The sequence below is a fragment of the Pleurodeles waltl genome, chromosome 9 (genome assembly GCF_031143425.1).
Source record: "Pleurodeles waltl isolate 20211129_DDA chromosome 9, aPleWal1.hap1.20221129, whole genome shotgun sequence".
NCBI classification, from domain to species: Eukaryota; Metazoa; Chordata; class Amphibia; order Caudata; family Salamandridae; genus Pleurodeles; species Pleurodeles waltl.
This window is the reverse complement of record NC_090448.1, coordinates 479,677,112-479,701,280: the sequence shown is the minus strand read 5'-3', so window position 1 is coordinate 479,701,280 and position 24,169 is coordinate 479,677,112. Positions and strand designations below refer to the sequence as shown.

The window sequence follows — 24,169 nt, the reverse complement described above, 5'->3', positions numbered from 1 at the left end:
CATCCCTATATAGGCCTCGTAGCCTACAAGACAGGATGCATGGTATTACAAGTAGAAAAAGTACAAATCTGATGTTAACCTGTCCCTACAGTGACTAGCACCCGAAAGTTATTTTTAACTGTGGGAGGCCTAGCTGGCCTATGTTGAAAAACACATTACAGCTTAAAATTCTAACACTATCTCAAGAATGAGACTTGCACGAAAAAATATAACAACAACTATTTTTTTATAATAATTAAAAATCCAATTCAATCAAAGTTGAATTTTATATAATAAGGAAAAGCAACATTTAGAAAGTTTCCCTTTGCTTGCCTGAACTTTCAGAAGGCTAATTAGCATTATCATCTGCCAGATCTTAGCCAGTTAGTATCCTTTAACAGGTGTGAAATGCCTCCCAGGCATATGCAATGGGTCTACCTAAATGGGCAGAGATTAGTCCTCTGAGCTTGGCAGAATATGCAGGGTTGGGCTTGTTGCCTTCTTTTGATAGGACAGTGCTATATCCAACTTGATAAAGTCAGTTGAGCCACATATAATATTTGGGGTGCACTGAAATGAAGAAATCAGTATGTCAAGACAATTCTTGTGTATCCACTATCTGGTTGTTGAAGATACTGATTTTATCCTACAAGTCTTCCATCTCTGGGTTCATTGTGGGTACAGTGGCTGCCTCAAATTGAATTTTAGTGTTAGATGTGGGAGGACATTAGGATTTCCATAGTACACCCCCCCACACACACAACCATAGCCCTCAGAGCCAATGTTTAGCGAGCTAAAGACTTTTGACATTTTGAAAATGCCCAAAGCGGGTAGTGTTGGACATGGGAACTTTCACCCTATTGACTAGGGAGCATCCAGGAGTAATTCTCACCCACTAGCTATTGCCAGGCATAAATGTAGAATCTCTAGGCACCCACATTAGAAAAATTTCTGAACCTGTGGAAGAACAGAACGTATTGTCTGTGACCTGAGAGGAGACCTGAAGGACTGGATCTGCTTTCTCTTGTACTCAGGGCAAAAAGGCGGACTCCAACAGCTATACGGCTGACCTCCTGTTCAAGTTACAGGAATATACAAGATACAACAGGCCTTTCCTGCAACTGCCCAGTTGACCAGGAACAAGTGCACTCTGCCCAGATGTCCGTCTCTGGGCAGGTCTACTGAAGTCTTAGTGAGGAAAGCTTGTTGAAACAGTGTGCATTCCAAATTTAACGTCAGATTGTTCTTGGTGGTAAGATGGAAGCTCATACCACAGGACTCATGAGCAAGTTGCAACTACAGCATAGCTGTGTTTTGCAGCAGCAAATTGTAACTGCATGAAAAAATACATATTTTGCCCTGCTTTGCCATTTCCTTCTAAACTGGTGTTTTGGATTAGACCTAATCTGAAGAAAGTGGTTTACATTGTCATTATTTTTGGTCCTAAAAGTCCTTGCATTGTCAGGATCGTACATGCAAGTGATGATTACAGAACACAGTGCAGCTCACACCATTGTTAAGAATGTGCTCTAGAACCAAAGGGCCTGATCTAGCAGTAAAGAATTTCCGTAACTTAACCATACCGTGTGCCAATGCTGGCCAGGAGAATTAAAGGATTGGAATAAACTAACAGTTAACATTGAAGTCCTGGATTTTCTATGATAATAATACAGAGCCTCCGCTGCAAGGACTCTGAGAAGCAAGAAACTAATTGCTTATCTGTGGTACAGCGGTTTTAATGAACTATTGCTTACCATTCTAGCATTTTAATTAACACCATGAATTTAACACATAATGAATTTGAGATACTCTGCTGAGAAGTTGTGTTTATTTTAGCATTGGATAATATAGGCCTCTGTATCAAGAATCGCTGCCACCTATTGCAATCTTATTCTTGCACGCAATCATCTTTCTGTACTTTCCGCACTGTGCAACCAGAGTATTAAATATGTTTTGTATATAATATTTTCAACACAATGTCAATCTCTCATGTACTACTTGATTCGTTCTCAAGCTTCATTATCATGCTGCATTAGCACAGCAAATGCTTTCCCATGGTCTCACCTACTGGAATCCCAATGCGATTCTCATGAGAACTTAACTTTGACTTGTACCAGAATTTGTAGAACCATAAGGTGTCGCAGGAGTACCGGGGATGCGGACCACACTATAGGAATCTGGGGGAAGGTGCTGCCCAATGTGATTTTGAACTGGATCATTCCTTTTTTAACATTAATGGGTATGTTTTTTAGTCCCTTGCACATTCACACCAAATATATAAACCGTATTGTATTCCACCTTAGAAAATGAGCCGTGCCAACAGGGTGTTGGATCACTCTCCACTGATCTTTAAAGGGCGACACTCTGTCTGATTTCTGAAATATTTACTGAGCTGCATTATATTTTGTCTGCTATTTCCTATATTGCATTCTGTCCTTAGCTTCAAGCTTTTATATATCAAATGACTAACTGATTGACTTCAACAGATGATTTTTGCTTTCTCCAATGATTTGAACGTTCATGGTTTTGACTTTAATTCTTGTCCGTTCTTATTGTGAAGCCTAACATACTTTACATTTAATTTTCAAATGTTACTTGATATTAAATTGTATGCATGACTAGATTCAGAGAACAACAACATAATCCTAAAAGGATAAGCAGGGCTCCCGGTTCACCATTAATTCTTCAGATTGAATACCAGCAAAAAGCACTACCTTATCTATTAAAAAATAAATAGTGCTTAGGACGGTTCTAGATACAGGTGCTATTCATAACCCCAAAATCTGGTGGTTATGTATGGAAATGCATGGCTGAAAGAAATAACTTTTTATTTTGGGTGTCAACCGTGGGTGGAAGTGGTGATCAAAAATGACTTCGTTTGTAAGCCCTCAATGCCTCATAAAGTTACCACAATTTAGATCTCTCATATTCAAAGGAACTCTAATAACACGATCAGTGCCAAGATTGTGTTCTTTATTAATGTGCATAGCTTCTTGTTTGATGTTTTACTTTTAAATGCTAGTTTATGATAATCTATGCAAACTAAAACTAAAGCATTTGTACTCAGACTGTAAATTTCCTTTGATTTCCATATCCCTTATTCAGAGAAGCGAGTGCACTTATGGAAGACTCACCACTTTGTGTTTTGGTTTAGTGAGAGCAATTTCCATTTCTTCTGCTCCAGAGTTATCGCTCGGAGAGTTTGATCTATACTCCATCATTTCCTCTTCCTGTTTCTTAAGGCTATCTGCTACAGTCTGGATGACTTGTGTCCATTCTTCCCTGCAACAGAACAACAAAAATAATTCACTTAATTATAAGCATTAAAAACATTGGTCGAAGGTTTTAGTTGATAGTTTATTTTGAGAATGCCCCAAATATATCATGAAATATTTACATACGTTCAGAATTTACTATAATAAAATTGTCACCTATGGTTAAGAGAGAGCCACAGAAGTACCACATACATTGGAAAGAAGCAAAATGATAATGATGGGCACATGCTTGTATGACAGGACTGACAATTATTCAGCTCAAGTAACAAACTGTATAAATTATATTTTGTAATATATTTTAAAGGAATTGCATGATCATTATATATGTAAATGTGAATATTTTTATTAATGTGTGTCTTTGTTGGAACTTATATAGTGGCAAACTAACTCGGAAACAACAGAGAACTGTAAATAGAATTTGGTGGGCTTTAATTCAACATCATGTAAATAACTGTGGATTTGTCATCAACAATGCTGGGACCATGGCCACCAGCTGTTAAGTGTTTCCTTACTGAAAGAGGCTAAGGTGTACATTGAAGGACTGACTTTTTGGCTCCTTTGTGAAACAGACAAGAAAAAGAGTGAGTCTGACATGTGGAAGGATAATATTCAAGCTCCTAATGGTGTAGCTCGAGAAGGCCTGTCTTTTGGAATTTTCCTTTTCGTATCTCTAAATTTCCAGAAGGGAGACCTTATGGGTCTCTACGTTCCTCTGTATGCCGGAGATGGTGGTTTTTAGGACTCGTCAGACAGCGCATGCACAACATTCTGTTTACTAAAAGGGACATGAAGCCTGACCATTGCTTACCATTCTTTGGCTCATTATCACTCGTATTTGCTGCCTCCTAATTCAAAGGAGCATGTCAATTTGACTTCCTCTTCTTGCATTAGGTGCATGGACCATGTACGTATTGATTTGTTTTCATTTCGTTGTCCTTACATGCCTTGTGCTGTGATTGAGGTACTATTTTCTTTATTCTTTTATCCGTGTTGCTAATTTCTACCTCCACCTCCCAGTGTCCTTTCTTCTTCCCTCCTACATTCCCATTGTCACTGTACATCAGTGTGCATTGTGTTCTAAAGCACTGCACCGCACATTGTGTGGTAAAGCCCTATACCTCATAGTGTATGTATATATATATATATATTTTATTACTTAACAGTGAGTGTATTTTAATTGTACATCAATGTGCTTTCAAATTATACATCACAGTGTGTGCTTCTGAATTGTGCACTGCAGCAAGTGCTTTTCGGCCCCCACTTCAACAATGTCCGTCAGGTTTGTGTTAAAAATGCAAACCCAATGCAACCCAGATGCAAAGTGTCTGCAACTCAGAGCCAAAATGCTAGGAAAACTGCTCTAAAGAGTGTGGTTCCATAATGCACACCACAGCATCTGTTATGTCAAATATACTCAGCAGTTCGCGGTTGTCCAATACACACCTTACTGATCATTTCTCAAACTCAATTTACAGCACACTACATATCACAGTGAGTTCTTTCTGCTGCTCAACACTCTGTGCACTTCTTACTTGATGCCAGTGTGTGCTTTTTCTAATGCACATAGCAATGTGCATTCTTTACAGGGTGCACATTTCTATTTCAGACATGCATATGTTTTTTCTAATGTGCACGACAATGTGCACTCTTGATATGGCATACCTTCCACCTACACGTTGGTGTGCATGTTCTAATAATTTTTTCCTATGAGCATTGCGGTGTGCACTCCTGACATGATGCACCTTCCTCCTGCGCACAGCAGTGTGAGTGTTCTAATGCTTCTATCTTGTTTACCTTGTGTTGCTGCTTTCCTTCCACCCTCCCGATGCCATGGTTGCTTCTTCTGTGCCACCCTCCAGGTATCCATGTTGCTTCTTCCCTTCCAGTCTTGCATTATCGGTGTTGTTTTGATTCCTCCCACCCTCCCTTTATAGGTGTTGCTTGCCCCTCCCACCCACCTATTGTTAGCGTTGCCCCACATGCCATAAAATTATAAAAATGATATCATGCGGCCAGCGCTGGCTGCATCATAGCACTTTCTTTTAGTAACTTGTAGTCAAACTGCACAGAAATGCTGCTATACAACATGGCCAAAGGACAACGTCAAAGCCAAAAATGCTCTCTTTTATATATAGTGGATACTGATAGTGAGGGAACATATGTCTGGGACTAGGATATGTGAAAAGAAGGTGCAGAGTTCCACAGCTCATATTGGGAAGACCAGAGATAGTGCAGTCTGCCCAAACCTCAGAAGATACCTTCTTTCAGATGGGGTCTACCTAGGGCTCTCTTCAGGGTCACAGTAGAGTTCCCATGTACCCCTGAGATAGCTAGGGCTTAGCCTGATCTCGGAGTTTTCCAATTGTAACACTCATCATATATCATAAGGATAGAGACATCATCACTGTCAATGAGGTGATGCAATGTTAGCAGATATGAGTGATTGTTCTAGTGCCTGCACTCAGTCTATTCAGTATATGAAATTGGACCATCATGCCACATATAGCTCTGTACTGTGAGCACCAATCATACATTACCACAAAAAATAGGTAACTGTTGAAACTGTGCAATAATAAGATTGCAACACAAAAAAAATTGATCTGTAATTACCCAAATCTACCCCATATAAAACAGATGTCCAGCTCCTCCTGCATAGATATCTATTTGTGTACAGATAAAGATACACCAGCCCAAAGAAACCTGCACTTCGGCTACATACTGCTTCAACAGACAGGGTGACGAAAGAAGTGCCTGAATTAATCTCAGACAATGGTGATGGCCCAAGTCTGCAATCCAGACCACTGTTTTTCGCCCACTAAGCACTCTAGATAGAGATCTGTCATAGTGTTTGCCTTAGATTTTAATTTTAGCACATTAGTTTGCAATCGACCTCACCTCACAGATGATTACTGACACAACAATCTTCTCAAAACTAAACTTAATGCCAGTACGAATATTTTTTTCAAACCGAGAGACAAAGTTCCTGCCAAATAACCAGTGTATTCTGAGAAAGGACAATGCAGTACACTGAGGCAATGCGCTGATCAAGTTCACATCACATCAAAAGCCCTTCACAAAAGCGGGACTGAACCCCTTGCGACTTATAAATGGCTAGGCTGCCCCTGGAGCTACTCACAGATACTAGACAAAAACCTCTGATAAAAGATATGCAGAGGATATTTATTACAACAAATTAAAATGCAAACACCTAAAGCTGTAGAAATTAGTTAATCAAATTCTTTAATTTATCAGATTGTTGCCAGACGGTCTTTCTGAATTTTATTAGATCACTGTAGATAATATGTCAGACTTGGCATGTCCAGTTCTTTGATATCAAATTTTGGTTAATTCACCGACAGTTGTAAAAAACAAAATGTGAACTTTTCATGGTTATTCAGATTTTCTAATCGATACTTATATCGAATGAATTAGGAATACTGTTTCTTGCCTACTAGTGTTTCACTCCAACCCGAGCTTTTTCAAGGCTCTTGTCATCGTAACCAGGGGGAAGTCAGGTGGTTCACCTAACGCTGTACTCCGGCGATTACCTCTGGTGACAGCCTCTAATATAACAGAGCAGTGACCAACTTCCTGTATGTTAAATCCTGAAAGAAAAAGTGCTTTCCTTTGGAAAAAAATTCTCTCAACCGGACAACATTTATAGGTAGCATATCCATAAGGTTGCAAAACACATGATATTTACCCACATCACAGAAATCGTCATAGTAAAATAATAAATTGACCTTATCATATGCACTACCACCTGAACCAATCAATAATCTTCCTTAATGTATATATTTCGGATGCAAACACATACAAAAGCTCGTTTGCAATAGCATGACGATAAAAGGGATGAAATATGGAGTGTGGAAAAACGCAACAAGTGAATGTTGATGACTCTGTCGGAACCTGATGTTGATGTTTAGCAGTCGGGAGAGTAGAGGGCAAGAGCCAATAGCATGAGATCTGGTGAAAATTGGATTACCTGGGTTGGAAACGAAGAATAATACTTTGAGGGGGCAGATGCAGGGATATAAACTGACCTAAGCTTTTTGGGTGGAGTCCTAAAACTTCAAAGTGTGGTATTGAAGCTAACTTCACAGCACAAGTCAAGACTACTTGTGGAAGCTCCTTTTCCTGCTCTGGAACAACGAGTAGCACCAGCAGTTATTTTCTTTATTAAAAAAGGGCACAGTGAAGAATGGATTTTACAGGGCCAGTAACACATTTCCAAGCATAACAGAACTTTACAAATTTTACAGATGGTTTAGATTTCCTCCTGGAGGACCTTTCACAGAATGTGTGGCAGTTGTTTTGTCAAATCCATTGGGCCACTTGACCATGTGGGATGTGAAATTTAAGATTCAAATTTCAAGCAAAATTTGTTGCAAATAGTGCCTTTTAGGGCGTGTTGGACCAAATGCATTTGTTACAGTGTAATAAGCTTAAGTAATTATATTTGGATGGAGGTCGTACGTCACTCTCAAATTACTATTTTGCTAACTTTTAAGTGCCCTGCTTTAGTTACTCTACTGCACTTACCAGTTTACAATATCTTCAGGTTATTAGCAACTCTAAAGGTTAAAAAAAACACTTTTGCTGCCTGAGGTACGGATAATTAATGTAATAAGTATCCCTCTGATTTTCAACTACCTTTACATTTTTGTTTTTTCAATTTCCTTGGACACTCCCAAAACCTGAACACGGACAGATGCACCACCAAAATGGAGTACGAAGTATCCCTATCCAAAGGGCTGCAATTTCTAATAACCGTACTGCAACTATTTCTGTGGAATTCTGGTTTGAGTTGAAGGAGTCCATGACATGATGCATCTTGGAGATTGGTATATGAAAAAGGAGGTTTTTGAAAAAAAGAACTGGGAGAGCATGAAAAGGATTCTAACATGCAGGGTGAGGCAATATCAGACACAGGACTAAAAATGGTGTTGGGCAGGCTTAAGTTGTTAGAATGTGTGGAAACGCCATATACTTATTGTGATCTGTTGTGTTGCAACAGATGAGATATTGTGCACAACAGATGGGAGTGGCATTCCTATTTAAAAACTCATTTTAGGCCGCAGACGCGTGAGTGTCCCCTTCTGTAACACTGATGGTGCATATGTTGTAGTGCTATCATAACAGGACGTTCCCCTCATTTGCAAGGGGGGTGGCCCCATGCAAATGAGGAAATCACTTTGCCCGCGCCATAATATGGATGCGGGACCAGAGGCAAACATACCTTTAGGAGGAGCACTAGAAGTGCGCCTCAAAAAGGTGGTACATTTTCAGTGCACCTCCTAAAGGCAGCCCTCTGGATGGGAGAAAGGGGATCCCCACACAACTCCCCATTCAGTTGGGTGCAATCGCTCACTGCACCCGAACGCAAAGAGATCTCTTTCTCCTCTTAAAATTGCAGGTGAGTTGCCGCCTGCACTGTGAAACAAGAAACAGCTGCTTCGTATTTCACTTCACTGCGCTGCCCTGGGGGCAGCATGAGTTTGCGACTGCCCTGGGGAAAGAACATTCTTTGTAATTCGGCACACTGTCCCTGTATGTGCTGAACACATCTTTTGACAGGTGCACCACGGCAAAAACAGGCAAAGCACACCGTATCGAAATCAAGGAAATTGTGCTGTATTCACAATACAGCTCCATGCGAGGAAATGCTTGCAATCAGCATTTGCATAGGAAGCACTGGCACTTCCCCTAAACTAACCCTCTCCTTCCCACCCTTCGGACCCATGGTTAAATGGCATTCATTTCAAACCAAGTTGGCCTCTTCCCCTTGGAGCCAAGCTTCTCTCCCCCTAACAGCCTCTTCCACTGTGGAAACACAGTAAATGTATCTACCCAGCAGGGAGTGCATGAGAAGTCTGACTGTAGACTTTATGCAAAGTTGTGCACTCAGAAGTCTGACTCATAAGGGTTCTATGGTCTGGCCTATTAGTTCTCAGACTTTGTAATATGATTTTTAATTCTCTGTCTTGCCCTGATTCCTTTCACTGTCACAATCGGCACTAATGTCTTCCCTCCGTTTTTTTCTTCTGTTTTTGATGATTCTTTTTGTTCTCTGGTACCCGTTAGTCAGCTTTCCTTAGATGGATACACGTAACACACTACTGCTTATTCCAGACATATCAGCAAAACCTCTTGATACCCTGCTACACGGCCCAACCTGGATCCCTAACATTATGAACCTGATCCTCTCTACTTCTCCACAAAGCACCAGAACACATCTAGATCTAGTGCCAATTCGTCAGGACCTAAAAAATCCTAATCCTCACTAAGAGAATAACAGTACTCACTACCAATTGGACAAATACCACAATACTTACTATGGTACTGCAACACAAGCAGGGACCCTCCTAGATTCAGGAAATCTGGACCCTTGGGGATAACATGGGTGCTGATCGCTCAACAATATATTAATTGATGGTGGGAACACAGTAGCTGGTTACACCTATCCATTCTCCATGGTCCCACTAGATCTTTAGACTATTAGAGCGTGAAACATGTTGACCAGGTTTCTAGGGTAGATAGGGTAGGAATTACCCACAAGTGACCCCCTTTTTTTGCAGACACCTATAGATCAGGTGTAAGACATAGATCAGACTTAGCGGTAGGGGAACTAAGGGCCAGATGTAGGAACACAGCAAATTGCGACTTGCAATTTGCGAGTCCGAGCGACTCGCAAATTGCAACTCGCAATTTGCAATGCAGAAAGGTGTCTCAGACACCTTCTGCAACTCGCAATGGGGTCGCAAAGACCCACCTCATTAATATTAATGAGGTGGGTCGCAGTTTGTGACCCCATTGCGAGTATGGGCACTCACGGGGATGGTGGCCTGCTGGAGACAGCAGACCTCCATGTCTGTGACTGCTTTTTAATAAAGCAGTTTTTTTTTTTTCTATCTGCAGCCCGTTTTCCTTAAAGGAAAACAAGCTGCACTTAGAAAAAAAAAAACGAAACCTTTTGTTTCGGTATTTTTCAGAGCAGGCAGTGGTCCATGGGACCACTACCTGCTCTGAAAAATTGTTTTTGTGATCATTCACAAAGGGGAAGGGGTCCCATTGGGACCCCTTCCCGTTTGCGAATGCGTTACCATCCACTTCAAGTGGATGGTAACTGCGAGTTCATTTGCGACCGCTTTCGCGGTCGCAAATGAACTTGCATAGCGTTGCGAGTCGCAAATAGGAAGGGAACACCCCTTCCTATTTGCGAGTCGGAAACGCATTTTGCGAGTCGGATCCGACTCGCAAAATGCATTTCTGCATCGTGGAGAGGCTTTTGCGTCTCGCAAACATCGTTTTTCGCCGTTTGCGAGTCGCAAAACCCTTGCTACATCTGGCCCTAGGTCATTACATCTAGCTTCACCTATTTTTGCTTTTGTTTTTAATCTTGATAGGAGTGCCAGGTTATAATAAAGGTTTGTTTTTTTGGACTCAGTCAGTTTTAACAGTCCATTTCACTCCAATCCCACATTCTTGCATTCATCTCCGGCAAATATATTGAAAAGATCTCTGGCAAAGAGCCCCCTCGGGGAATCTGTCAGGCATTGCAGTGCCAGCTTGACGAGGAGCATGGCCCAATGATGCAGCATGTCACCAGATGGCGAATAAGGGCCCTTGTTCCTAGTACATAATGCTTACAGAGACCGAAAGACTCTAGCCCGAGTTGGTAGCATGGAGCCTCTTTATTTGGAACTGTGCATCTCTTTGGTTCTCATGTGATGAGGGAGACTAATGCACAGAACCACATAAATCTCCCATATTTTGCCCCCGCCCCCTTTTCTTTGTTGTAACCAAAAAAATGCTGACTTTCTAGAAGTGGCATTTTCAAACCGACTATCTAAAAGCCAACTCTACCAAAAGATGTATTTTTAAATTGTGAGTTAGGATACCCCATATCTCTATCTGCTCCGAATGAGAAACTGCACTCAAAAGTCATTGTAAGGCAGTCCCCATGTTAACCGATGGGAGAGATGGGCCTTGCAATAGTGAAAAACGAATTTGGCAGTATTTCACTATCAGGACATGTAAAACACACCAGTACAGGACCTACCTTTTAAATACACTGGACCCGGTCCATGGAGCTACCTACGGCCTATCTCAGGGGTGACTTACATGTTGTAAAAGGGAAGATTTGGACCTGGCAAGTGATTGCACTTGCCAGGTCGAATTGGCAGTGCAGGATTGCACACACAGACACTGCAGAGGCAGGTCTGAGACATGTTTACATGCCTACGTATGTGGGCGGCACAATCAGTGCTGCAAGCCCATTAGTAGCATTTGATTTAAGGCCCTGGGCACCTCTAGTGCACTTTACTAGGGACTTACTAACAAATCAAATATACCAATCAAGGATAAACCAATCAAGAATACAATTTAGACACACAGCACTTGCACTTTAGCACTAGTTAGCAGTGGTAAAGTGTTCAGAGTAACAAAACTAGTATAAACGAATTACAGCACAGAGTTAAAAAACCTGAGGCTCTGAAGCAAAATGTCCAGGGAAACCACACCAAGAGCTGCCATGTCTAACACATACCAAGGGCATTAGTGCAAAACAGTAAATATTAAATGCAGTGTTCAGTGATATGATCTAATGTTCAAAACATGGTAGGATTTTAAGGAGCATCTGGTTGCTCTTCCCTGCAGAAAGGTTAGTGCAAATAGGGAATTTTGAAGTCCATTAGATCAACACTTGCGTAAAACTGAAAGGACTTAACAAAAATCTTACTAGAAGCTTCGAGGTAAACCACCAAGGATCTTTCTCTCTCAGTATCTATTTTCTTCTAAATCTATCATTATCTAGCATTAGCTCTGTTCCCTCTTCTCTAGATTGCACTTTACAATTTCCATTGTTTAGATCTCACTCACGTTTCCTTTGATACCTCTCTCCACTAGCTCTTCTCTGCTTTCACTTCCAGCTCCTTTTTCACACTCTCTCGCTTACCCTATGACCACTATATTTTACCGTTTCCATTCATGAATACCTGTTTTCTTTCATTCTTGACTCATTCCCATTTCTCTTCCCCTCCCTACTGTTTTCACTTTCACTTCCCAATCCCCTTTTCTACTCTCTCACCTGCTTTCTGTCTTTAAATATCTTTCTCACTCGTCCTCTTTTGTTTCCTCACCTCATTGTTCTCACTCCCTATTTCTTTCTTGCCATTTTTATCTCTATCCTCCATGCTGTCATTCTTTAGCAAGTCTTTCTTTTTTCTTTGCTCTTTCCCAACTCACGATCTCTAGTTTTTCCCCTCTTCTCCTTTTCTATATATCCTCTTTCTCAACCAAATCCTAAAGACGACAAGGGAACTGAGGAAGGTGAGAGTGTGTATGCATGACTAATTTCACATTCTTCCTTACACTGTTTTGACTCTTCCTCCTGACACACATTTCCCTCTCCATCCTATTTTCTGCATTTCCCACCTCGTTGTCTCATTTTGCTTTAATTTATGGCTTACTTCTCCATTCTTCTCAATTGCTTTCCTCTTTGTCTTTTCATCTCTTAAATATTTTCTGTCTCCTCTCCAGGTGTCACCTTTTTCTTTCTTTCATCTACTTCTCTAGCTAGATGTCCATCATTTTTTATCCTTCCTTTCCATTACTTGTGTTCTTTTAATCACCATCAATTCCAGCGCTGCCAAACTTCACTGAGTTTCAAGTGTAGCACATCCCAAACACAGCACGTGCATTGTGCCATCACCATGTACAGCATACGCAGAAGGTGGTGCACTAAGAAAGATGTTAGCATTAAAATGCACTGAAATCTCCAAATGTGGGAAGTCCGGTCTCCCCAGATTATGCACTCGTTCTCCTACTGTCTATTCCCATCCACATCCTCGAATTGCACGTGCTGGCACCAACATCTGGTCAATGCCCATTGAGAGGGAGGCTGAAGCTGGTCAAGCTCAATGGGTAGATGAGAGAGCTTTGGCGCAAGGTGTGAGTGAGGTAGGTGAACTAGGAGCAATTTACAGCGTTGGACAGATAAACAATGTGATTTGGAAACTGGTGCGATCTAGGCTAAAAGAAGAGAGAAACTGAGTAGAAGGACAGCCCTTTTTAAATATGAGTTCAGACAACCGGGAGTCCAGTCGCCAATCGGGGTGCATTTTGGGCAAACGGAGGCAGAGGATTAAGAAGCCTGGTAGGCCAGGATGACTTCTCTCATCATTTCAAATGGAGCAGTACTTTGCATGAATCACTGACCCAAGGTATGCCAATGAAGAAGGCTTATTGTTAGTTCGTCAGTGGAAACCAAAAGGGAAAAAAACTGACAAGCTTGCAGATAGCAGACGACCACATAAAATGTGTGTCAGGGTCCAGGTGCAGGTTACTATGTTGAAAAAACAAGTACGTAAGGTTGATAACAGAAATTAGAAATGTCTCTTAGTAATATTTAATATAAACACACACATTTGCAGAATGCTATGTGAACTGAATCTCGGTTTTTCACAATCAACCCCTGGATACGTCGTTCCGATATAACAGATGCACGAGCCTGTTAGCAAGTACCAACGATTAGAACCATCTCATTTCCAGCTGAGTTCGCAAATGGCCGGCGGGAAAATTCAACCTGCTGGGCTCTTTGACTTGTTCTCGATTCCCCATGCAGCGGATTTAGTGGCTTGAGTTGCAAATCAGAAATCCGCTAAATAGCCACAAATAAAACACACAACTTGCTCTGGCAGATTTATTTTTCGATGGTAGCACTGAGGATTGCGTAATAAGTTAGTTCGTCGTTCAATACGGAACATGTATACCACTCATGGTGCAGTGCGTGTTAAATATGATTGGAACGTACCTCTCCTCAGGAGAATCAACGTGAAACGTTCTTTCAATTACTGTTGTCCACTGGAGACATCGAATGATGAATGTGTTTGGTTTTGGTCGCTCCGTCTTCATCAGCTGGCACTCTACCACATGCAAAGAAAAGAAAGCATGTCACATGAAGACGTTTCTGTGATAATTAGAAGACAAATGCTTCTTTTTTGTCATTTAAATGCCGTTTTTTATTCGTATTACGTGAACAACATTTATTATAGTGCACTTCAAGTACATAGGCTGTTCAAAAGTCAGTTACAAAAAAAAAAAAGTTGATTGCTTAATTTACAAAAACAGTGTCAGGATTATTAAAAATACACAACTCTATTGCTCTCTCACAGAAATCCAGAGTTACAAAGAATTCAACCCTTATTGGGCAACTTTTATGGTCCTGCTCTATGTTTTGAATAGATCTAAAGTCCTAGTGGCAGCGTTCTGATCTTTGACGTCATGCTTCAAGCTGAAATCAATATGATTACATAATGTCGCATATGCCCAACTGCTATACTGGTGGACTGCAGAGGTACTGTCAAAAACATGCAATGACATGAAGGGTCATTTTCTGATGGTTTCAGCCTGGACGATTTATTGTGGACTGGAATTATCAATATCTGGATCATTCCCTCTAGGTGAGACACTACTCTGTTTATTTGGATGAAAAACATTCATTTAAAAAAAGTCTAACATGTTTGGCATTTCCTCGCTACATAGGATAAACAAATGACCAATGCAGCATTCAGTGTCATGCTATTGTGCTTTGAAGCAGGCAGGACACCCAGCTATACACGAGCAGGGTGCTCTGCTACCGTTTTTGAAGATCCTGATGCCTCAGCTCATCTAATCCGTTTTAAAACGTTTTAAACTGTCCTTGACTGAAGCCATTCTGTGTACTGCTCCCATGGACCTTTTCCTCCAAGGCCGTGCTGTGTTAGTGGACTGGAGTGTGGGTGCCCCAATCCCTGGAGGTAAAGACACCATGACAAGGGAAAGCACTTACTAATTCAAGCGCCACTGAGACCAAAGGATAATGCACCACGCTGCAGCTGTTTTGGGGTTCGAGAGACTACTTTTTAAGACTACAGACACTCTGTCTGATTTGTTTCAATTCTAAAATAGATCATGTGTTTCCCCATTTAGCCTTTAGCTAGTCTGCCTGATAATAGGTCATAAATGGGGTGAAGGCTGCACTGCTTCATTTGCATGTTCTTCATGCCGCTCGATTTTATAAATTCTTAAAGATAGTTTCCCAATAACCTTACTGGTAAAGGGACGTCGGCTGAATTTCTTCATTCTTTAAGGAGCGTGGATTTTATTGTCATACACATTTTGTATGGTCCTTTCTCAGTGAACGTGCTGGATAACATTGTTCTTTTTTATTTGAACAGGAAAAGCAGAGGAGGCAATTAATATGAGGCAGGAGGATTTGTGGTTTTCTTTCAAAGAGCTAAAATCCGTGCAACTAAATTTAACATACATTAAGTCCTCTTCTAGATGTCCTGTAATGACTGTGTGGGATTCAGTCTCCTTATTATCCCTTACAGCTGTGGCCTCATAGTACAGTACAAGCAAACTTAGCAACTGTGTCGGTCCCTGGAACTTTAGTTATCACTAACAACTCAACGATCCAGGCTCTGACTGTGGCTTTCAAGAACACTTCATACAAATATGTCAAACCCCTTCTACAATTAACACTACAGTCCCTAGACCAAAGCCAGCCAACACACACCCACCTGCTCACCCAACCAAAACACACCCCTCAATTTAAATATGCAAATTTATTTTCAATTATTTACTTGCTCTTTATGTGCACATGTACCGCGTCCTGTAATAAAAGACTTTTAGTGGGGCTTCGATTCTTCATAAAAACAAATACATAACTTAGACGGGGAATCCAGGAGGAAAATAGGCCAGTAACAGAGAAGATCACGTTGATCTCCGTTTTATGTCTGGCTTCACAACACAACTGTTTGTAACACCGATTATTAACAAGCCTTTAAAAAGTAAACAGAGAGAACGATGTCTCTGTCTACAATGTTTCTCTCTCACTTCATACAGTTGCCTGTTTGATTCAGCTTTCCACCTCCTACAAGGCACCTGCATTGCACTGTATGAGGGACTAGTTTACATCCCAAAATTACACAAAATTTCGCATTCAGTAATGGATTTCATACATAAATTATAAATAATCCTTTTTTTCCTGTAGCTGTTTAAAAACAAAAAAAAAGTTTTAGTGAGGAATTGTGTACAAATCCAAAACCCAAACACACCTACATATGCTTACACACGTTCACATACAAAAGCATAGTGCACCGATCCAGCTGTTTAAAAACATTTGCAAACACACACATATCTATGTTTAGGATACTCAATCCAATTGTTTCAAACAAAACAAGCATTGGCAAAGCCAATAGTCTGAATGTATTGTGACAATGAATGAACACATGCTTGCACAAATCCAGTTTGCATGCATTAGCACATTGAATCTAGACCTTACAAGTATTTGTTTGAAAGTCAAGATGATTATGGAGAAGCGCCATGTCTCTGGTATCATTTAAAAGCAACAAACATATGTGCAACCATGTTTTTTTTTCTTTTTTTTTTCAGATAAATGGGCAGGAATATGCTGGTTGTCCCTCACAGATGCCATTAGATCCTTGGATAATAGAAAATAATCTATTCTGGAATGATGTCTAAATCTTTTATTATGGAAGGTAAAGCGTAAGCAACCGTGCAATTCTCTCCAAATATCAATCAGCGCATATTGTTCCATCATCACTAATATACGCCAGAGACTTCCGAGATCCACAAGACTTACTACCGGAGGATCTATCCATCACATAGTTTAAAACTACATTGAAATCCCCTGCTATTATAATTGGGTACTGGGTTTCCAGGTGCACGTTACATATTTCTTGAAGAGCGGTCGTATCGTCTACATTAGGGCCATAATAGGACACCAACAAATATATATCCTGATTGATTTTAACATCCGCTCTAACCCATCTACCTTTGATATCTGATTTGGAAGACATAATCAATGCGTTAGCATCTCTCTTAATCAAAATTATCACACCCTTCGAGTGCGATGTATTATTAGAGCAAACCACCTGACTAACCCAACCATGAGACTTAAATATCTTGTGTACTTCTAACGATGTCAAGTGAGACTCCTGGATCATTATGATTTGTGCTGGGGAATCCTTGATATACTGCAAAACATAACTTCTCCTCCCTTTTACTCTCAATCCATTCACATTCCATGAGAGAATCTGGAAATTACCTGTAGGCATCTTTCAGGTATATTCCATCAAAGGCAAAAAACCTTCTAAAAAACACTGTAATGGGTCGGATCAATTTGTGAAGAGGACATTTTTGCCTGCTCCTACCCCTTCCCGCCCTTGTCAAATCCCCACCTCACACCTTCCCTCCACCCCCCCCCTTATACCTTCCCTCGTACCTCTCTGGGGAACCCCCGCCCCCCCCAGCCTATGGCTATTCAGCCTTTCGGCGCTGCTAGACCCCCACAACCAAAAAAGAAAGAAATAAAAGAAGAGAAAGGAGAAAAATAATATATCATCTTAGTTTAGTTATTCTTAAATTTCTCAAGGAGAGAGTCCGCTTCATAAGGATCCCGTATATCATACATCCGATTGTCTCTCATCACCCTCAACGTTGCAGGAAATTTTAACTGGGCGGTGGCCCCCAATTTCCTAAACTCTTCCAGCCTCTTACCAAGCTCCCATTGTCTGTTGGAAGTCATCCGTGATACATCAGATCTTACTTCAAAAGAAACACCATTTGCACTCAAAGTTCCGATCTTCAGCGCTGTGGAGAGAATTTTTTCCTTGATAGCATAGGTGAGAAAGTTCACCAATATCCTTCTTGGTTTAGTGGCACCTGGTGATCTCCGGAAGGGATCCCTATGGACCCTTTGTATGTTGTGAGATAGCAAGTCCTCAGACCCTTCCCACACTTCACCTTGACTCAGAAGACCTACCACAAACATTTTTATATTGTTCCCCTCGACTCCCTCCGCGACATTCATTATTTTAATATTATTCCTCCTGGCGTTATTTTCCAACACTTCAAGACGCTGGGTATTCTGTTTTCCTGTTGTCTTCAGTACTTCAATGTTATTTGTGTGTGTCTCCACCATCTCATTAAGTTGGGTCACTTGATTTTCCAAAATCTGGGTTCGCTGTGTCAGAATATCCATCTTAGCCTCTAACGCCTCGCAAACATCTTGAATCCCCTTCTGGTTATTCTGAGATACCACAAACCCCTGCCTAACTTCTTTAGACAGAGAATGCAACAAAAATTCTACCGATGGCTGAGTGGTTGTGGAATTCAATTCCGGTGTCAAATCCAACTCGGGGGCCAAAGGGTCTAATTGCCATCCCTCTGAGGTGTTGTTTCTTCGTTGTTGCAAGGGGGGGATCCTCCCCACTTCCTGCAATTACCTGTTTCTGCGCTACCACACCAGCACTGGATACTCCCTCATTTGTAGGGGGTCCAGACAAAACAGAAAAATTATCCCCCTGTGCTTCAGTTTGCTCCCCCTCTTCACATTCGGACCATAAAGCTTTATCAGAGTTAGTAACAACATTATCTAAATTCTTAGCTTTAAAATATGTCCTCAGTGAGGGGGATATTCTCTGCTGGGATAGAGGGGGAAATTGCTTTCTTCTCCCCTCAGATTTTCTCTTTTGTTGTAACAGTGTGGCCCCCTTTTCACCCAGCAGAATATCTGTAATGCAATCTGAGCCACTGCCCTGGCATGAAAACTTATGATAGGAGCCCCCTTCCCTTACGCTATTCCTGTTCATTGACTCCACGAGCTCCCCAGGCTCCACTTGCCCTCCCTCCTCACCCTGTACCTGGTCCACAACAAGCACTTCATTCTCAGATGTACTTGGAGGCTCAAACGTTGAAGGGGAGAGAGAACCCTTCCTTTCCTCTCCAAATGGTGGCTCACCGGGTCTGCCTTCCATGCTTTTCATACTGCATGGACGACCTGTGCTGCCCCTGCCTGGTCTGCCTCCAGTCGCCCCTCGCAAAGCGACCCTGGAGGTGAGGGCACGCACTCTCTGAATCTCGAGAGCAGCGTGCTCCCAACTTCCACCACCTTCTCTCCTTGAAACTGCTCCCGGCACCGGCGTCTACGTTCGGGCTGGAACACGGTCTCGGAGCTTACGAGACGGCATTCTATTTGGGTTTTTTCCGCTCAGGTGAGTAGCCGTAATTATTCTTCCTCTCCTTCACGCTTGATTGTCGTGCCTGGCGGGGGGTCGTGCAGTGCCGCAGCTGCTCTAGCAACACGAATGCTGCCGCCCTACAGCCGCCATGTTCCCCTCAACCCATGTGCAACCATGTTTACCTACTGAGACAAAAAGAAAAAACTGGCCTTGTAAAGGTCAATATGGTCTCTGTCTCATCCAGTGCTTTCCTGGACAGGCTCTGAGATAGCTCTAATAACTTCAATACTGTAATTTTCAAGAAAAGTGCCCCATTCCCAGCCAAAATACAAGACGGTTCAGACCAACAGGATCACTGAGACCTTACAGTACGGAAAAGTAGTCATACCATTTTTAATTATACAGCACAACATCAAGGGTTGAGTCAGCATTGTATACCCTTCCCCCACAAGGCTTCAGGATATTCCTCTTTACCAATTAGCCCTCTTCTTTCTACTGAGCACACTTATTTCAAGAACCAGTTTTGTGAATACTTGGCTTGCTTGTAAAACTGATTGGGTGCTTCCCGCTCTCCAATTCAGATCCAAGTGTGTGGTCTATATGAAATGTAGTGTACCTACATTCAGTATACTGAATGGCAGGTTCAGAGCTGAAGCTGAAGCCGTGGATGCCGACGGTCTGCTGGCACCGACGGTGGGCTAGCCGTAGAGGATGTTGGTGCTGAAGTTTTCAGCTTTGGGTGGTGTTTTGTGCCGGGTCGGAGGGCGGGACATCCAAACTCGATTCTCGTTGCTGACCATGGCCTACAGGCAGTGGTGGTCCGAATGCCTCTTGCTCTGGAGGCGTTAGTCTTTTGGAATGCACAAGGCTGAGGGTCAAGAGGTACCGTACTCACTGCACGAGACTCCAGCATTATGTTGGTGATTTCAAACTCAACTTCTGGATCAGATTCCAAGCTGATCTCAACTGAAAATGTCTCCTCTTCAGAAACCAAAGCATCTTGATGCTGTTCCTCCCTGACGACTTAATGTCTGAAGAGGTCAGAAGCATCTTCAGCGGTATTCTCCTGCATTTTGAGCCGGCGTGCTTGTCGGTTTAGTTGTGTATTCTTTAAGTGGAATATGCAACAGGCCTCGCCATCTGCCTCCCTGTGGTCCAGAGTGAGACAGGTTACAGATCTGATGTGAGTCAGTCTGTAGGTATTTTGCGTGACAATGTGGGTCGAAACAGAATGGTGTAAATTCCATTAACAGGGGGGGGGGGGCATTGCATTGAGACTTCACTAGAGATGGATTTCGAAGTCCCTCTGGGGGCTGCGACGGAGAGTTGTGTTGACTCAACAGTTGGTTCTACCTGGACGCACAGATAGGAGAAACACAATCAATAACACTACCAACAGGAGACAGATTTAGAACTGAAAGAGATATCTGAGGGACAATCTTGACTCGAAGCGCAAGCACACAGGTCTGAACCTCATGACTCAAAAGACTTTCTTCAAAGAAAAAACAATCTGCACTCATCCCGACCAAACACTAGATAGCAGGAGTATGCAGAGCATTGTGTATCAACAGCCACACATTCCTGGAACATGAATTTACTAATTAAGGTATGTACTTTCAGATTATTTTGTTGCACCATTGATATTAAAATCTTTAGTATGAATTCCCATTTTCATTCAGGATGCATCTATTTTGCAACTAACTATATGTATAGCATGTAATTTGATTAACTATAAACTTGTCATGTGTATATTTTTGGACTGTATTTGGTATCCTTCCACTTGATGGCACTTACTCATTATCCATCATTAAAAAAATAGTTAAAGAATTAATATGTTATTATGATGTTTGTATTGGGATATGATGTAGGACTGAACAAAAGATCCAAATGATTGTAAACAACTGGTACGGTGTTTCTCAGAATTAAACAATGATCGTTATTAATACCTTTTGACATTTTTTTTTTTAAATAACATACAACTTACTGATCTTTATAAGTTTTTCCACAGTACAGTTTCATATTTCGATACATTAGTAAATGTTTTATATATATATATATATATATATATATATATATATATATATATACACACACACACAAACACACACACATTACCTAGTCGCCACTAGGTAGTTATAGTTAAGACCTAGTGTCTCGGTAAAAAGCATTTTATCACCCATATCTTTGCCGCCCCTTGATAAATCTTCACAAAACTTTAAAAAAAAAAAAAAAAAAAAAGAAATTTGCCAGTCATGTCAGCCGCTGTCTGGAAAGTTTCTGCTGTGTGATCTGTGAGTGGCGGGGGGGGGGAGTAGCCGAGTCCCAGAAAAAAAATGTAAAAAGAAAAAGAATAGGGGCTAGGGTACAGACACTCTGACACCTAAGCTCTGATGGTGGGATCCCAAGAAGATCCTGCTTTCAAAAAAACGAAGCTTTCATCTCTGTCCCCTGGGACAGAGATGAACGGTTTGCTTCAGCAACCAAGGAGCTGCTGCTTAAAACAGCTCTTTGGTTGCTGAAGCAATAGGACCGCGGGGAAGTCCTTGAGGCTTCCCAGCAGTCCCATATAGCCTTAAAGGGCTTGTTTAAAAAAAATAAAGATAAAAAAGTAAGGACCATGGGGGAGCCAGACAGCCCATAAAGGGCTAGAAAAGAAAACCAATAGCTCAGTGTGCAAGTCGCAGACCTTCACAAGGAGCGTTGAGGGTTCGAGTCCAGCTGGACTAGTTTCCCTCTTTTTTTATTGACACTACAAATCTTTAAGGCTCTTACTGAGAGGTAATGTTACTCTTTTTGAATGACAAATACATTTTTATTTTTAATTTGTCCAGAATGATCTCATTCTAAGAATGTCATATCAAAGCCTAAAAAACTCTATCTGTCTCTGCTAATGAGTCCACAAATTACGGCACTCATGACACCTTTGATAACATCATTGATAATCAATGTAAAAATTTGCAAAAACAATTACGTAAAAACTGTGCATGGCGAGGGCCCAAGTTATAGTTACCTTAGGGCACAAGTTATAGTTACTTGAGGTAACTATGAATAACTGGTGAATTTCTATGGTTTCATAAGTTTCAAATGTGAGCCTAACTATAACGTCCCTGCAACATTAGATTTTTTCAGTGAATTTCTATGTTTAAAATTGTATTTCCTAACTATAACGTCCCTGTAACCTTTGTTTTTTTCAGTGAATAGCAACATACAAAGGGTGAGGGACGGAGTGCTGAACAATGCAAACACTCACCCCTAGTCACAGATCTCGGTTTAATCCATTGTTCTTTTGCTCACCATGCCACCCCAGTTTGGACCCAGCCAAATATTTCAGTGAATATTCAATATATAAATAAGGTTTATTGGTGAGGCTTGGATGTGTTACATCCCACACATTTCGGCAAAAAAGCCTTGCTCAGGAGTCCCACCCTGTTGTGGTGAAAATGGTATGGAAAGTAGGTTCACATTCCACTCTGCCCTGACATTATTCCTTTCTGTGAATGCTATTGTCAGCATTAGTAGGCTCAAGACGTAATAATAAAAACTTACTGTCAATGTAGCTGGAAATCCCCAAAATGCTAAATTAGTCAGAGTGGGACCCAGTGCTTAGCTTGCAAAAGAATCAGTGCTACTGCTCAGAAAGTCCGTGTCTGGTGCGTTGATTGTCAGCGCGCTGAATGCGAAAGCTACAAAGTCAAAAATCCACCTCATGCCTTTCATTGATCACCAGACACTTCCCACCCCTTTAATCTCTTTTGCAAGTTCCTACTGTCTCCCTTTGTGAAGTTTTTTTCCGTATTTCTCCCCCTCGGTCTTTTGTATTGTGTGTGTCTAATTAGGAAAAATAAGTGCTGATGCCCACTGGTTCAAATTAAGCAGTGGTTGGGCTGTCTTATTACTGGACAGCATTATTTTGACTAAATACCTGCTGATCACTGAACTGGTCATCAGCTGCCACTAAGCAAGCAAAAGATTACCTATAAATTCTGAAAATATGAAGTATCTCAGGGGCCCCAGATGTGAAAGGGTAATGGCGGGGTTTACAATAGTGGTCCCCAAACAAGACATTGCTGCCAGATGGAAGTCCTCTCACCTCCTCACCCTGGAGGAACCACAGATGGGGGTAGACTGGGGTGCCAAGAAGGAACAACCAACTTACCAAGCTAAGGGCTGTCCACAGAAACACTCTAAGATTTCGGGCTAATCGTGAGTATATTATGGGCAGTAGAACAATGAAAGATGGATTCATGACTCAAAGCGATATGTTATGGAATAAACATACAGCCAGTGTGTTCATCCCGAACCGAATTGTAATGAGTGTCGTAAAGAAAACAATTAAAAAAATGTATCAAACAAAAACCTGAAAAAAAGCCACCACTACATCTGTGGCAGAATTTTGATTTTTTTGAAGAAAAAAGTGAGGTGATATAAAATGAGTTACGTTTTGCACCCATCGCATTAGATCATTTTACAAATTCCAAAGATTAGGAAACAAAGGGCTAGTGTGTCTTTTGGCCTTTTTTGGGGTTCCCACACTGCAGAACTCTCTGCGTTCGGGTCTGCGTAATCAATTCTTCATTGATCCATAAGTCATAAGTTAAAATAATATTACTCATTGAATCATATTGTCTGCTATTCAGAAATATCTAAGTGATTGTTGTGCTTCGCCAAAAACAGCATTAACACACCACTGTGGCGTCTGTAATCCCGAAGATGCAATAATTTTCATGAAAACCAATGCTTTGTGCTTTTTAACGTGCAGGAAGAAAGAACGATATCGCCTTCCATTGGATCTGAAAAGCTGTCTAAAAGGCGCTATTTTTCATAGCGTGACAACATTTGTAGTAAATGGTGACCTAAGCCACACAGGACACAATGGAGGCTAATGAG

General features: G+C 41.4%; 1 protein-coding gene across 3 annotated transcripts in view; it reads right to left on the bottom strand.

Moving 5' to 3' along the window:
* The window catches only part of AKT1 (AKT serine/threonine kinase 1), a 416,301-nt gene that overhangs the window by 144,699 nt on the left and 247,433 nt on the right, over positions 1–24,169 (bottom strand). For all 3 annotated transcript variants that reach the window (XM_069207320.1, XM_069207318.1, XM_069207319.1), the window contains exons 4-5: positions 14,068–14,179; positions 3,114–3,261 (exon numbers count right to left, since the gene is read on the bottom strand). In XM_069207320.1, coding sequence (XP_069063421.1) covers positions 3,114–3,261; positions 14,068–14,179 — 260 coding nt within the window. The remainder of the gene's footprint in view (positions 1–3,113; positions 3,262–14,067; positions 14,180–24,169) is intronic.